Source organism: Pristiophorus japonicus, chromosome 14 (assembly GCF_044704955.1).
Source record: "Pristiophorus japonicus isolate sPriJap1 chromosome 14, sPriJap1.hap1, whole genome shotgun sequence".
Taxonomy (NCBI): Eukaryota; Metazoa; Chordata; class Chondrichthyes; family Pristiophoridae; genus Pristiophorus; species Pristiophorus japonicus.
In genome coordinates this window covers 147624195-147636893 of record NC_091990.1, presented here as the reverse complement: position 1 = coordinate 147636893, position 12699 = coordinate 147624195, and the positions used below count along the sequence as shown (strand labels likewise).

Sequence of the window (12699 nt, the reverse complement as noted above, 5' to 3'; positions counted from 1 at the left end):
AGATAAGAGGTTTCACTATGGTAGCAAAACTTGAACATCAACATACTGTAGGCATGTTTACTGATACTGGAATGAACAGACAATTTCTGTGTAAATGGACCTTTGGAGTTTGGATTTTAGGGGTTGAATGAATCTATGCTCATGGCAGACACACAAGTGTTGGACAAGGCCCATTTTCCATTTGCTGTCATGATCAAGCATAGAAGGAGGCCATTCAGCCCATCGTTTGCGCGCCGGACAAAAAAAAAGAGCCATCCAGCCTAATGCCACTTTCCAGCTCTTGGTCTGTAGCCTTGTACGTTACGGAAACTGCACATCCAAGTATTCTAATGCGATGAGGGTTTCTGCCTCTACCACCCTTTCAGGCAGTGAGTTCCAGATTTTTAGCACCCTGATTCTTCTACCAATTACTCCAAATCTATACCCCGTTTATTCACCTCTCTAAATACCGTGCATATACAGAAATGTAAAGAGACTGCGCATTAAAAGAAACAGGCTGCGCAGAACAAAGCACAGCTTACAGGAACCATTGCCTGGATCCCATGGGTTGTTTACTTCTTTTGACTGGTCTACCATGTGGGACCTCGTCAAAAATGTTGCTAAAATCCATGCAGAGTACATCAAACGTGCTACATTAAATAAGGTCTGCCTGTTTTTCCTGGGAGGCTCAAGTTTTATAGGCCTCCCAAAACACATCACCCAGTCCAAATGATGTACCCACAGCATTTTCACTTGTTTATTTTGTTTAAGATGTTTTGTTGGGGGAGGGGGGGGTCAAAAGAGAAGGGGAGAGGTCTGCAGAAGACATGTACTTCCTTGCAGATAAGAGACACAAGTGTGCTGGCATGCATATAGCAAGTGTCAGCTCTCATGAACAGACTAATCAGGTACAAGACGAGGCCTGTAGAATTTGCACGGCAATCATGTTTGTGGCCACAGATTGTCCACTGGGATTAGCCATAACCATAATGTGTACACCTCGATTCACTTTTGGCAAGCAATCAATTGTAGCATTTAGAGCATAATAAGCAGTGGCCTTGTTTCATTTGATGGCTTAATTCCAATCTCTCATGTCAGCAACGGTTCTCTCCCAGACCCACTTAAGCTCTGAAATGTCAGCTGTGCTTCGGTGGGTAGTGCTTTCGCCCGTCAGATGGTTGTTAGTTCAAGTCCCACTCCAGAGACTAGTGCACAAATTCGAGGCAGACACCTCAGTGCAGTACTGAGGGAACACTGCATTGTCGGAGGTGCCATCTTTCAGATGAGACACTAAACTGGAGCTCGCCTGTCCTCTCCGGCAATCATAAAAGATCCTACTGCACTATCTGAACAGCAACAAGGGAGTTCTCCCCGATAACCTGACCAATATTTATCCCTCAGCCATCACTAAACACAGATTATCTGGTCGTTATCACGATGCTGTTTGTGGGACCTTGCTGTGTGTGAATCAGCTGCTACATTTCCTATTATATTATAAGTGACTACACTTCAAAAAATACTTAATTGGCTGTAAAGTACTTTGGAATATCCTGAGGTCAAGAAAGACGTGACATAAATGCAAGTTTTTCCTTCTCGATTGTTTTCACAGCTCTATTGTTTCACAGAATGCAGAATAGAAATGTAACTTCAGAAATCCTCCATAGTGCAGAGCTATAGGAGGGGAAATGAAAGATTATTGGTCTGGAAGATAAAAGGTATAGATCATGCAAAAGTACTCATTTCCCTGGTTACGTCAATCTTGTCTCGAAAGGGTCAGCGTGTCCATACCGAAAGATTATCTCCATTGATCAGTGAATCAGTAACATGGGGCAAAAAAACACTCAAGAAAAATGGATAAACGGTGCGGAAAAAGGACAGGGAAAGATACGTCCAATGTGGAACGAGCAGCACCACAGGAATAGGGCAAGTAACCTCATTGGGGATTGACAGGGTAGATGCTGAGAGGTTGTTTCCCCGAGCTGGAGTGTCGAGAACTAGGGGGCACAATCGCAGGATAAGGGGTAGGCCATTTAAGCCAGAGATGAGGAGAAATTTCTTCAATCAGGGGGCTTGTGAATCTTTGGAATTCTCTGCCCGAGAGGGCTGTGGATGCAGAGTCTCTGAATATATTCAAGGCTGAGATGGATAGATTTTGGGAGTCTCGGGGAATCAAGGGATATGGAGATCGGGCGGGAAAGTGGAGTTGAGGTCAATGGTCAGCAGTGATCTTATTGAATGGTGGAGCAGGCTCGAAGGGCCACAGGGCCTACTCCTGCTCCTATCTCGAATCTTCTTATGCTCATGGCATTTGTCATGCAACCAACCAAAAGACAAGTTCTACAGACATTATAAGCTATATTTTAGCATCAAACCTTAATACACATTTTAGTCAAAGTTGCCACTGAAATGATCACATTTTCAAAATTTTGCCACAAGTGCTTCAAAAGCAAAATTCCAAACTTGAGTATCAATTGAGCTTACTGTGAGAAAAACAGCATCAATAGCTTCTTGCAAGGCCTGAACTACTTGAGGTTTCTTTTCTTTAAACTTTTCCAGAAGAGTTGGCACCACCTGAAGATTGAATAAATAAACCCATATAATACACGAGGTTTTGAACTATGGACATTAATAATAACATTTCTTTAAAACAAATACAATTTAAAATGAATCAATATGCATCATTTTGAGCAAGGTTCCAAATTAAATTTGGATCTATATGGAGTCAGCTGATCTCAACCAATATGACAGGAGGGACACAAGGGTGAAAAGGAGGAGGAAGATTTGGTGGGGTGAAAGGAAAGTCAGTCACAAGATAGATTCCTAATCTCTATCTGACTAGAAAATGCATGTTCAGATAGATGTTAAAGATCCCACAGGACTATACAAAGAACAGGAAACTCTTCTGGGGTTCCTCATTCCTCATCAAACATCAAAAACAGATTAATACGCCATAGAACTCATTGCCACTCATCAGCATCTTTCTCAATCCGAAGCAATCAGCAATAAAAATCATTGTTTGCACAGTAGTATAAGCAAGAAAAATTCCTGTAATGTATACATTTTCTGCATGTAACAAGGTTAAACATTGTTCAGAAGTCTCACATTATTTGAAACTTACATGTGTAGCATAGGACTGGAACTTCTTCCTGAGTCCAGCAGCTAGACCAGCAAGACATTTTGCACCCAGAGCCACAAGCAATATATTAGCGTCCTTTCCAATAACCTAGAAGGGAGGGGTCAAATTTTTTTTTTTTTTTAAAATGACTTCAATATTCAGAACTGTACAAGACAATATATTCTTATTTACTAGCAAGCATGATTACTTCCAGCCCAAGATTAAAATACCTCTCCCAGGAGATTACACGGCTGATTCGGATGTGGGGACATCATGGCGTGCATAAGTTGCACAATGACTGTATGGGACAGACTTAATGGACCAGCTGGGTCTTGCCCGGACTTGTATTTTCATATGTTCGTTTTTGAAAAGTTTAGCCTACTGATCCTCATGGGTTACAAATAGTAGAAAGATTAACAATGGACAGAGGTTCTGATATTTCTAGCAGGTGCAGATTAAAGTAAGCAGTAATGCTGCAAACAGATGTAGGGGAAACTCCATGCAGTAGCTTTGTTGATATACTCAAAATTGAAGCCTACTTTATATTTGTACAGGAGGTAAAAGCACACTTCGCCGAGTGGCCTTGGCCAAGCTTAAAAGGCTTCTTGTGTATCAGGCACCAATAGGGAATGCATACGACCATCTATTTAGTTTGACTATTGGGAGATGGACATAGTTATCATTGAGCAATAAGCCACACGAAGGAAAATGAACAGATTATTGAAGTGCCAAATAAAAAAGGTATGGAGCAACGCCCCCTCCCACTGGTGAAAATGTGAAACTCAGCTAATATTTGTAATCCCACCACAGGAACTTCTATACCAAAGAAGGCTGCTCATCAACCAGTTGAAATTCACCTGGTAGAAACCAGACTTGCCAAAGAAATTTCCCCAGGATAAAATGTTGCAAGACTCGAAAAGGTGCTGAAAAACTCTACTTAAAATCACAGGGAAAAAATTGAGTAAAAAGGGCAACCCTTGAACAAAAATATACGAGACAATTCTCTCACATTTGTGGGTGGACTGTAGTGCAATAAATTGTGGTTAACATGTTACTCCTCCAAAATTCATGCTCGACTAATAAGGGTAATTGGGATTAGACTGGATGACCTTTTGTTGGACGGCACAGATATAATGATAAGTACTGCAGAGAATCGAATACGGCCAGGGTGATCTCCTGGACTAGTTTCGATCGCCTGGATGGGTCAGAAGGGAATTTTCCCAAATTTTTTCTCCCAAAATTGGCCTGGGTTTTTAATCTGGTTTTTGCCCCTCCCAGGAGATCACATAGCTCCGGTTGGGATAGAGTGCAAAATGTTTCAGTATAAGGGATGTCACAGTTGTGTGAAACAGACTGGTTGGGCTGGGTGCTCTTTGCCTTTCCGTCATTATTCATAAGTTTATATGTAACCTTTAGAGTTGTTGACCAAGGACCGCGCGCGGCTCTTTGTCAGCCGGCGTGGACACGATGGGCCGAAATGGCCTCCTTCTGCGCTGTAAATTTCTGTGTTTCTATGTTTCTAGTTCATTGGCATGGAGCTCAAGATTAAGTTATTTTCCTTGGCAAAAAGCATGAGTGATGGAAGTAGAAATTGTATGGGTAAGAGGTGGTTTATATACATGCACAGATTCTTCAGAATTAACAGATACTTTGGCAAAGAAATATTCTATTTTGTACCGTTGACACTTTGCACAATGTCACAAGATTGAATAGAGTTTGACAAGTATATATAGTTACTTTTTTAAGTGCTCGCACAACATCCGCATAATCTCCAGATTCTAGCTTGGGGTTTTTCACAAGCACCTCAAGTGCTTCCAGGGCTTCTTTCCGCTCCTGCCACTTTTTGGCCTCCTATTTTAATTAAAGGTGAAAAAAAGTCACCAGGTTAGTTTGATCAGTACACAGGATTTACTCTGCAAACAGCTAACATATTAATCAATTTGTGACGATGTACTGGTAGCCAGTTATCAATGTCAGATTGTTGTTGGATGCCGTTTGCAGTTATAACTTTCTGAACAACTATATAAGTTTCACGGTTCAACACATTCAGAACTACTTGGTCTAAAAATTCCTCGTTAGTTTAAACAAAATTCTGACATTCTCTACAACTGATCAGGTATCCAAGAAATTCACAAATCTCTGAACACTATATAATTCACTTTTCCAAGGCTTTTTTTTTGAATTAGCTTGAAGCAACATTCCTCAACCATAACTTATAATAAAATCACAAATAGTGACCAATTTAATTTCAAACAAAGTACTATACCTACTAACTTGCCAAATCTTTTAAAACGCATTTGCTTATTAAATTACAACTTGACTCCATTTACAAGGTGCACATGGATAAGTTGCACATGAAAGAGAATTCGCCCCAAGCAGAAGGACACAAAAATGTCCCCTAAATCTGCTCAGTCCCCAATTTAAACCGTACTGTAGAGGCTGTAGCTTTCATTCCTCTGCAACACTAGGTACTCCAGGCCGAGCAGTCTTTCATTCCTCCTGAAGTCAGGCAAAGGTTAAAGTGCTCATCGCCCTCAAGATGAAAGAACGCAAAGATAAAATCCTACAAATTTAGAAGAGATCAGTGGTCCTCAATATGGTGGTGGTGGTGGTGGGCAGTTGGAGAAAAAGTTGCTGCATTACAAAAAGGTCAACAGCCTTTACAGAATGACTAGAGTAAAAAGGTGTGTAAAACATCAATCCACTCAAAAAAACTGAGCACCTCACTTTGTTAAAATGCTTTAAAGTGTAAAATATTGTAATTGTATAGATTTCTGATGCTTTATACAAAACAGATTAGCAATAGAAACTAATGAAAATATTCACTTATTACTCAAACCACACAATAATGAAGGAAGCTATAATTCTCCGACAATGTAGAAGTGCAGATAGCAATTTGAGTTTACTTACAATTTTATCATAGAAATCTTTTGGAAGTTTTAGAAGAATCTCAACAGGCTCTAAAAGTTCATAAGCATCCACAACAGGGGCTTCATCTTCCTCATCATCTGTGAAGAAAAGCATACGGCATCTTTGCACTAAACTTTATTACGTCTTTTGTGTACATCAATTCCGTCGTCTAAGCTGTAACTGGGACTTTTTAAAAAATTTGTTCGAGATGTGGGCGCGCTGGCAAGGGCAGCATTTATTGCTGTCCCTAATTGCCCTTGAGAAGATGGTAGCAAGTCGCGTTCTTTCACCGCTGCAGGAGGGGTTTGGTACAGTTGAATGGCTTGCTAGGCCATTTCAGAGGGCAGTTAACAGTCAACCACATTGCTGAGTCTGGAATCACATCTAGGCCAGACCCAGCAAGGGCAACAGATTTCCTTCCCACAAGGGTGTGTGTGAACCAGATGGGATTTTACAACAATCCAGCAGTTTCATGGTCACCATGACAGGTGCAGCGTCCAAAATCCGGAGCTCCGGAATCCGGGACAGTCCATGGTAGGGTCGTCCGGAGTCCGTAAAATGTTCTGGAATCTGGACTGGACGACCCTGCCCGACCTCAGGGCCTCGCCTCGCCGCCGCTTGCCTTGCGGCCTCCTCGGTGGGTCCCGCCAGTCTGAATAGTTCTTTGACGGGAATTCACCCGGCTCCCCGACGTTCCGAAATCTGGAAATCCCCGAACCTTGGCTCAGGTGTTTCCGGATTCGTGATGCCAGAAAACAAATCGAAAATCCGGAATCCAGAACGGCCTCGGTCCTGAGGGTTCCAGATTTTGGACGCTCAACCTGTACTGACACCAGCTTTTTAATTCCAGATTTACTTACTTAACTGAATTTCAATTCCCTAGCTGCCATGGTGGGATTTGAACTTGCGTCTCTGCAACACCAGTTTAGGCCTCAGGATTACTTGTCCAGTAACATAACCACTATGCTACCGTACTCCATTTTATTGCTCAAGGTAATAAACTTTCTACATCTGTTTTCCTTCCAATAAGTTCATCTATGCTGAAGCACAAATTCTCTCCAAATCACAGGAAAAATTCTACCCACATTCTAACAAAATTGTTCAGGTACAGCTAACATAACACTTCTCTACCCTATCTCACTGAAAGTGCACACCCCTAAAAATAGGTGACCGAGCACACATACATGCACCTCCCAAAAGCTCAGTCGAACTCCTGTCCTTTATCAACCCAAACACAGCCCCACTTGCCATGGCAAATCTAGTGAATATCAGGCATTGAAAACACCCATCTCCCTCAACTTCACAATTTACTGCTTGGTTGCTGTCAGTTACACTTTCCACATGTTTTGGATGCATTGTCAAACATAAACAAAGTTTAGGCTGGCGCAAATGCATAAAAAGTTTTCTAAACTCGCCGATTCAAATTTACAATGCTTGGGACCCAAGCTGATTTTAGACATGTATCAGTAAAAAGTTACAAGTATGAATATAGTTTTGTTTATCAGTGCAAGCTGAAAATACTCAGGCTACAGTATGTGTGTGACATTAAAAACTTCTTTGGGGTATGTGTTAAATACATTTTTATTTCTGTAAAAACCTTACTGTTCCATATAAGTCAACTGATTCTCAATTTGTTGGCAAAGTTTCTCATTAAATTCATAAGAACCTAAGAAATATTCTTGCATATTAAGAAAAATGCGCCATCTGGGACATCAAAAAGTTTCCTCTTGGCCTCATTTTCCTATCTCCCAAATCTTATCTCCCAAAAGTAGACACTTTTGAAGTGTGTTTCCAGAAGCAATGTCCAGCTACCAGTACCCATGTGGCCTACCTTTATCTGCGAGTCTCGACTAAATGCCAAAAAGCTATGACAATTGACAGTGTAAAGCAGTCTAGTTTTTCAAACATCTACATACCATGCACTTTCCAGATCTTTCCTAGCTGCTATATCAGTGTAGCTTAGATTAGTGTTTTATTGACCAAATGGAACTTTTGATAAAACTGTAACAAAGTTTCAGTTTCATCTAGAAAAGTCAAAACCTGCAGTGTGAAGGGCTTAAAAACAAGATCCTTAATTTGAGCAATTTCCTATATTACAACAGTGATTACACTTCATTGGTTGTAAAGCACTTTGGGATGTCAGGTGGACGTGAAAGGCCCTATCTAAATGCAAGACTTTGTTTTTTAGTGAACTTACTCAGATGTTCTTTAATGTACTTCACTGACCTTCTTCATCACCACCTGCTGCTTGATGCTGCTCAAATTTGCTTTTGAGATCTTGTTGAGAACGCAAAAATCGGATCTGTCTGGGAGCTGTAGTTGGCAATTTAACCCATTCTTCTTCAAGTTCTTTCAACTGAGGAAAAAAAGTGTCTGAATTCTTATTTCCTTCAACATTGAGCAGTTGTGGTGCATCAATTATAAAATTAATATACATGAATGCAATATACCTGCACAGAATTAATATTTTGCAGTGGTGGTCGTAATGCATCACGGATCCACTTGTAGACTTCCACTGCCAATAATTTGGCTTCATCTCGAACTGCTTTTTCTCTCGATTCAAATAATTTTGGCAAGACCTTGACAATTGGCTTGAGTTGTACTATTTTTGAACCAAATTCACTAAAACAAAATTAGAAAATAATTACATTTTTTGTGTAATTATCTTGGATTTTGATCAAGACAGATAAAATGTGGTTTAGATTGGTAATGATTTTACATAATTTATCCCTAGATATTATATGTCACACAACTGAACTAAGGCAAAGAATGACTACTTCGGATTTAAGGCAACAGGCAAACTTTGTCAGAATTTCAAGACTTTTGAACAATCGGGTAGCTTCAGGAAAAAAAGTTCACTTTTCCCTGGGGAAAAGATTTCTAGAGTTATAAGCCAAAGCATAGAGTAAAATATATCCTATAGTTACCCAAGTGCCTTCCTTATCGTTTCTATGCAGGCCACAACAATCTTGGGGTTTTTGTTGTCCAGTCCTTTAAGTAGCTCCTCTTGAACAGCCTCAGTCTTTTCTATTTCTATGTACATTAGGCATATTTCTATCCCCAGCTCCTTGGCTCTGGCTTTTGGTTGGTTAAATACTTTATTTACAACTCCTGACACCGCTTCTCCAGCCGTTCTGAAATTACAAGAGGCAGTAATTAGTTAGATACTCTCAAAAGGAGCCAAACAACTTTACAATTGCAATTGGTAGCGCTGAGAGAGAGTGACATGGTCAGAGGTACCACTGAGAAGTTAAACTTATAGGGCCCAAGTTTCCACATGATTTGCGCCTGATTTTTAGGAACAACTGGTGGAGAACGGACTATCTTAGAGATCGCAATTCTCCACATTTTTTTTTCTGCAGTTCTAGTCAGGTAGAACAGTTCTACTTTGGAACAGAATTCTTTCTTCAAAAGGGGGCGTGTCCAGCCACTGACGCCTGATTTCAAAGTTTCCACAGTGAAAACGTACTCCAAACTAACTTAGAATGGAGCAAGTGAAGATTTTTGTAGAACTGAAAAAACCTGTTCTACACATTAAAAAAAATCAGGCGCAGGTTACAAATTAGGCGTCCAGAACGAGGCGGGGGGGGGGGGGGGGGGGCAGTGAGAAGGCTGCAGCGTTCTCAGTGCTGATGGCAATGTGCTTTTATTAAAAAATGTTCAAAAATTAAACAGCTACAAAGAACTACAAAAATGGCCGTGCCAATGTTTCCTTCACACTGCGCGCACGCGAACGCTCCAACGCGCACGCACAGCGTTGCCGGCAGGAAAAAACTAATTTAAATAGTACCCGCCCCCTCCCACTTACAAAATCGGTGCAAGTGTAGGCTCCGCCCCCCTGGGCGCCACGCCAAACAGACAAGGAGCTGCAAAGCGCTCCAGAATCGCGCGTTTTTTTCCCGGCGCCGTTTTAGGCGCGAAAAACGGGCGCCCAGCTCGGAGGGGCGCCCGTTTATCGTGTGGAAACTTGGACCCATAGTCTGTCTTCTCAGGTGGACGTAAAAACAACAATGCACTAAAGAGAAGAGCAGAAAAGTTCCCTCAAACCAAGATTTATCCTTCAATCAACACCACAACAAATAAAATTATTTAGTCATTTATTTTATTGCTCTTTGTGGGATTTTGCAGCATGCAAATTGGATGCCACATTCCCTACATTACAACAATGTCTACACTTCAAAAGGTACTTGGTAGTGCTTTGTGATATTCTGAGGTTCTGAAAGACTTGTATAAATGGAAGTTATTTCTTTAAAACAAAAGAATACATTCCATCTTTCTCTAATAGGTCCAACTGGGGACCACAAGGCATACTACCCAAGTCACTTTGTAATGTTACCCAGGATTGTACCACGAGAAAATGATGTGGCAAAACAGTTTACTTCAAGCAGAAAAGATAATGCCTACCTCAAAATACATCAACATACAAGTTGATCAGTGTTTGATCTGCCGTGCTAAAACATTATATTTTAAAAGATACCCAACCACTGTTGGTACACTTAACTATAATTGAACTTCAAGGTGGTCAGAGAAATTAGGAAATTCAAGGAGAAATAAACACACTTTGAATGGACATTTTCCACAGAACAGTGCCAGAAAGTAGCTAACTTTCAACAAATTCATCAGATGCAGGAAAATGGACTATTCCAAAATATCTTGAAGATTGCATCCTTTGATACTCTGATTCAACTCCTACATTATGCAAGTATGTTGACATAATATTTGGTTAATTCTGCTGGTTTCATCCACTAAGTTCAAACCCATCCTAAACTTGATGCATAAAAAGATTCCAAAAGGCCAGGTAACAAAATCTCATCCAAATTAATGTAACTTAAACATTTGTAAGCATGCATTTGCTGTGAGAATTTCTGTCAATTTAAGGATTAAAAACTAGTTCAGTAGATTTTTTAAGAACTTACCTTCCTGCTACATGAGCATTTTCTACATAAGCAAGTGCTGCTTCCAGTCCTTTCAGCTGAGCTACAGCATTTGAATCAGTTACAAATTTTTTGATTAATCCTAAATATTTTGACCATTCTGGGCTTTTTTCATCTTGAATCTTCTGAAACAGCTTAGCAGCTTCTTCATAGCCATTCAATCTAGCTTTCCACACCTGAAACACATTTTTGTTTTTCATATATTCAGTCAGCATCCACAACAGTATTAAGCAATATTACCTACCTTGTACGCTTTCATTTCTCTGATCCTTAGTTCCACAACCTGTAGGGGCACTCCAGTACCTCACCCAAGTGGCCACTCCATGAGTTTTTCATGAGCATCGCTGTTGACTCGTATCCTATTCACTCAACATTTATGCACATGCACTTTCCAGCAGGTCATAAGAACAAGGGCCAGGGAAGGTCATTTGGTCTGTTGAAATTCAACCCTCTAATCTCATAATGCTTACAATGTTTCAATGTTTTTCTTTGTAGTACACAGACTGGCAGGCCATTCTGTGGATATCTGAACGGAATATATGGAATTAAGGACAGTAAAGTAAACGGGATATATGAAAATGTATAAGCCATGGAAGAATAGCTGGGAGAATGTCAGATTGCAAATAGTGCAACATCAGCTTAGCTAACAGTCTGTCTCAAGGTTTCAAGTCACTAATCCTGCCAATAATATATAATTGTAACATGAAATACATCTGCAGAATTGCAAGGTCTCAGTAAATAGTCACACCATTAGATTGAAACATTTGGAGGCAATACTTGAGCTTTCAAGAAGAACATCTCATATAGATTGACTAATGAGTGGCTGAGTTAGACTGTCAATCCATTTGTATTTTGTTATCTGATTTCAAAACTGTATAACTGTTAACGCTTTACGATGTAACTTCACCTATCCGTAGGGAGTGTGTACGCTCTATCCAGAGAGTATATCTTCTGTCTGATAGGTCTTACTGGCCGGTAATAAAGACTGCTTTGTTCAAAGCACAAGAGGTATTCGACTCAGTAATTTTACTGAACCAGATTGAAGTAAAAGAATCCAGGAATTAACATTTGGTGTCAGAAGTGGGATCTCAACGGACGACTGCCGAAAACTTGCGAATTAAGAGCCAGACTAGCCTTGGACGAGACGAGGGGAAAATGGCCACTGGAGTGAGTATGATTTCAATACTGCTCCAGTTTCCCCCGGTTTCAAAAGTCTGAGGAAAGTTTAGCCACTCGCTGGTTCTCAGGTAGTGTCTGAACGAGATCCAGGACAATCTGGTGAATACCTTTCAAACTTAGAATAGGGATAGAGATAGGGAAATTGTGCGATGATGCAAACCAAGCGGCGACTTGGAAAGATAGTTAGAGCTAGATAGGGATAGATGATCAATCATGGATCCAAAAAAAAAATTAATAGGAAAGAAAAGAGACTCTTATGAATTTCTGTTTAAATGAGAAATGCTTCTGTGACTTTTACTGTAAAAAAAAAGCCGGGGAGTTGTGGTTTGTTTTATCTCAAACAGAATGAAAGTTTGTTTTAACCCTTCGTAGTGTTGTCCTGTATGTGGGAAGTTTAAGAGTGTGAACCTTATTGAATTACGTATATTCGGATGATAAGTTGCGGAGCCAGGAAATGCCCAAAGGATAGATTTGTTAAAAAGAGAAAAAATTACATGGTCCCGGTGGTTAAAAAAAAAGAAAAACTTGTTGAAAGCAAACATTCAGAGAAGGCACAGCAAAACAACTGAGATGGATTTAAAA

The 12699-nt window shown here is 40.3% G+C and overlaps 1 protein-coding gene across 5 annotated transcripts in view; it reads right to left on the bottom strand.

Moving 5' to 3' along the window:
* ckap5 (cytoskeleton associated protein 5) overlaps positions 1 to 12699 on the bottom strand; it is a 168241-nt gene that overhangs the window by 113934 nt on the left and 41608 nt on the right. For all 5 annotated transcript variants that reach the window (XM_070899680.1, XM_070899682.1, XM_070899683.1 and 2 more), the window contains exons 3-10: positions 10921 to 11114; positions 8932 to 9138; positions 8455 to 8626; positions 8231 to 8360; positions 6005 to 6102; positions 4832 to 4945; positions 3098 to 3202; positions 2461 to 2550 (exon numbers count right to left, since the gene is read on the bottom strand). In XM_070899680.1, the coding sequence (XP_070755781.1) occupies positions 2461 to 2550; positions 3098 to 3202; positions 4832 to 4945; positions 6005 to 6102; positions 8231 to 8360; positions 8455 to 8626; positions 8932 to 9138; positions 10921 to 11114 (1110 nt within the window). The remainder of the gene's footprint in view (positions 1 to 2460; positions 2551 to 3097; positions 3203 to 4831; positions 4946 to 6004; positions 6103 to 8230; positions 8361 to 8454; positions 8627 to 8931; positions 9139 to 10920; positions 11115 to 12699) is intronic.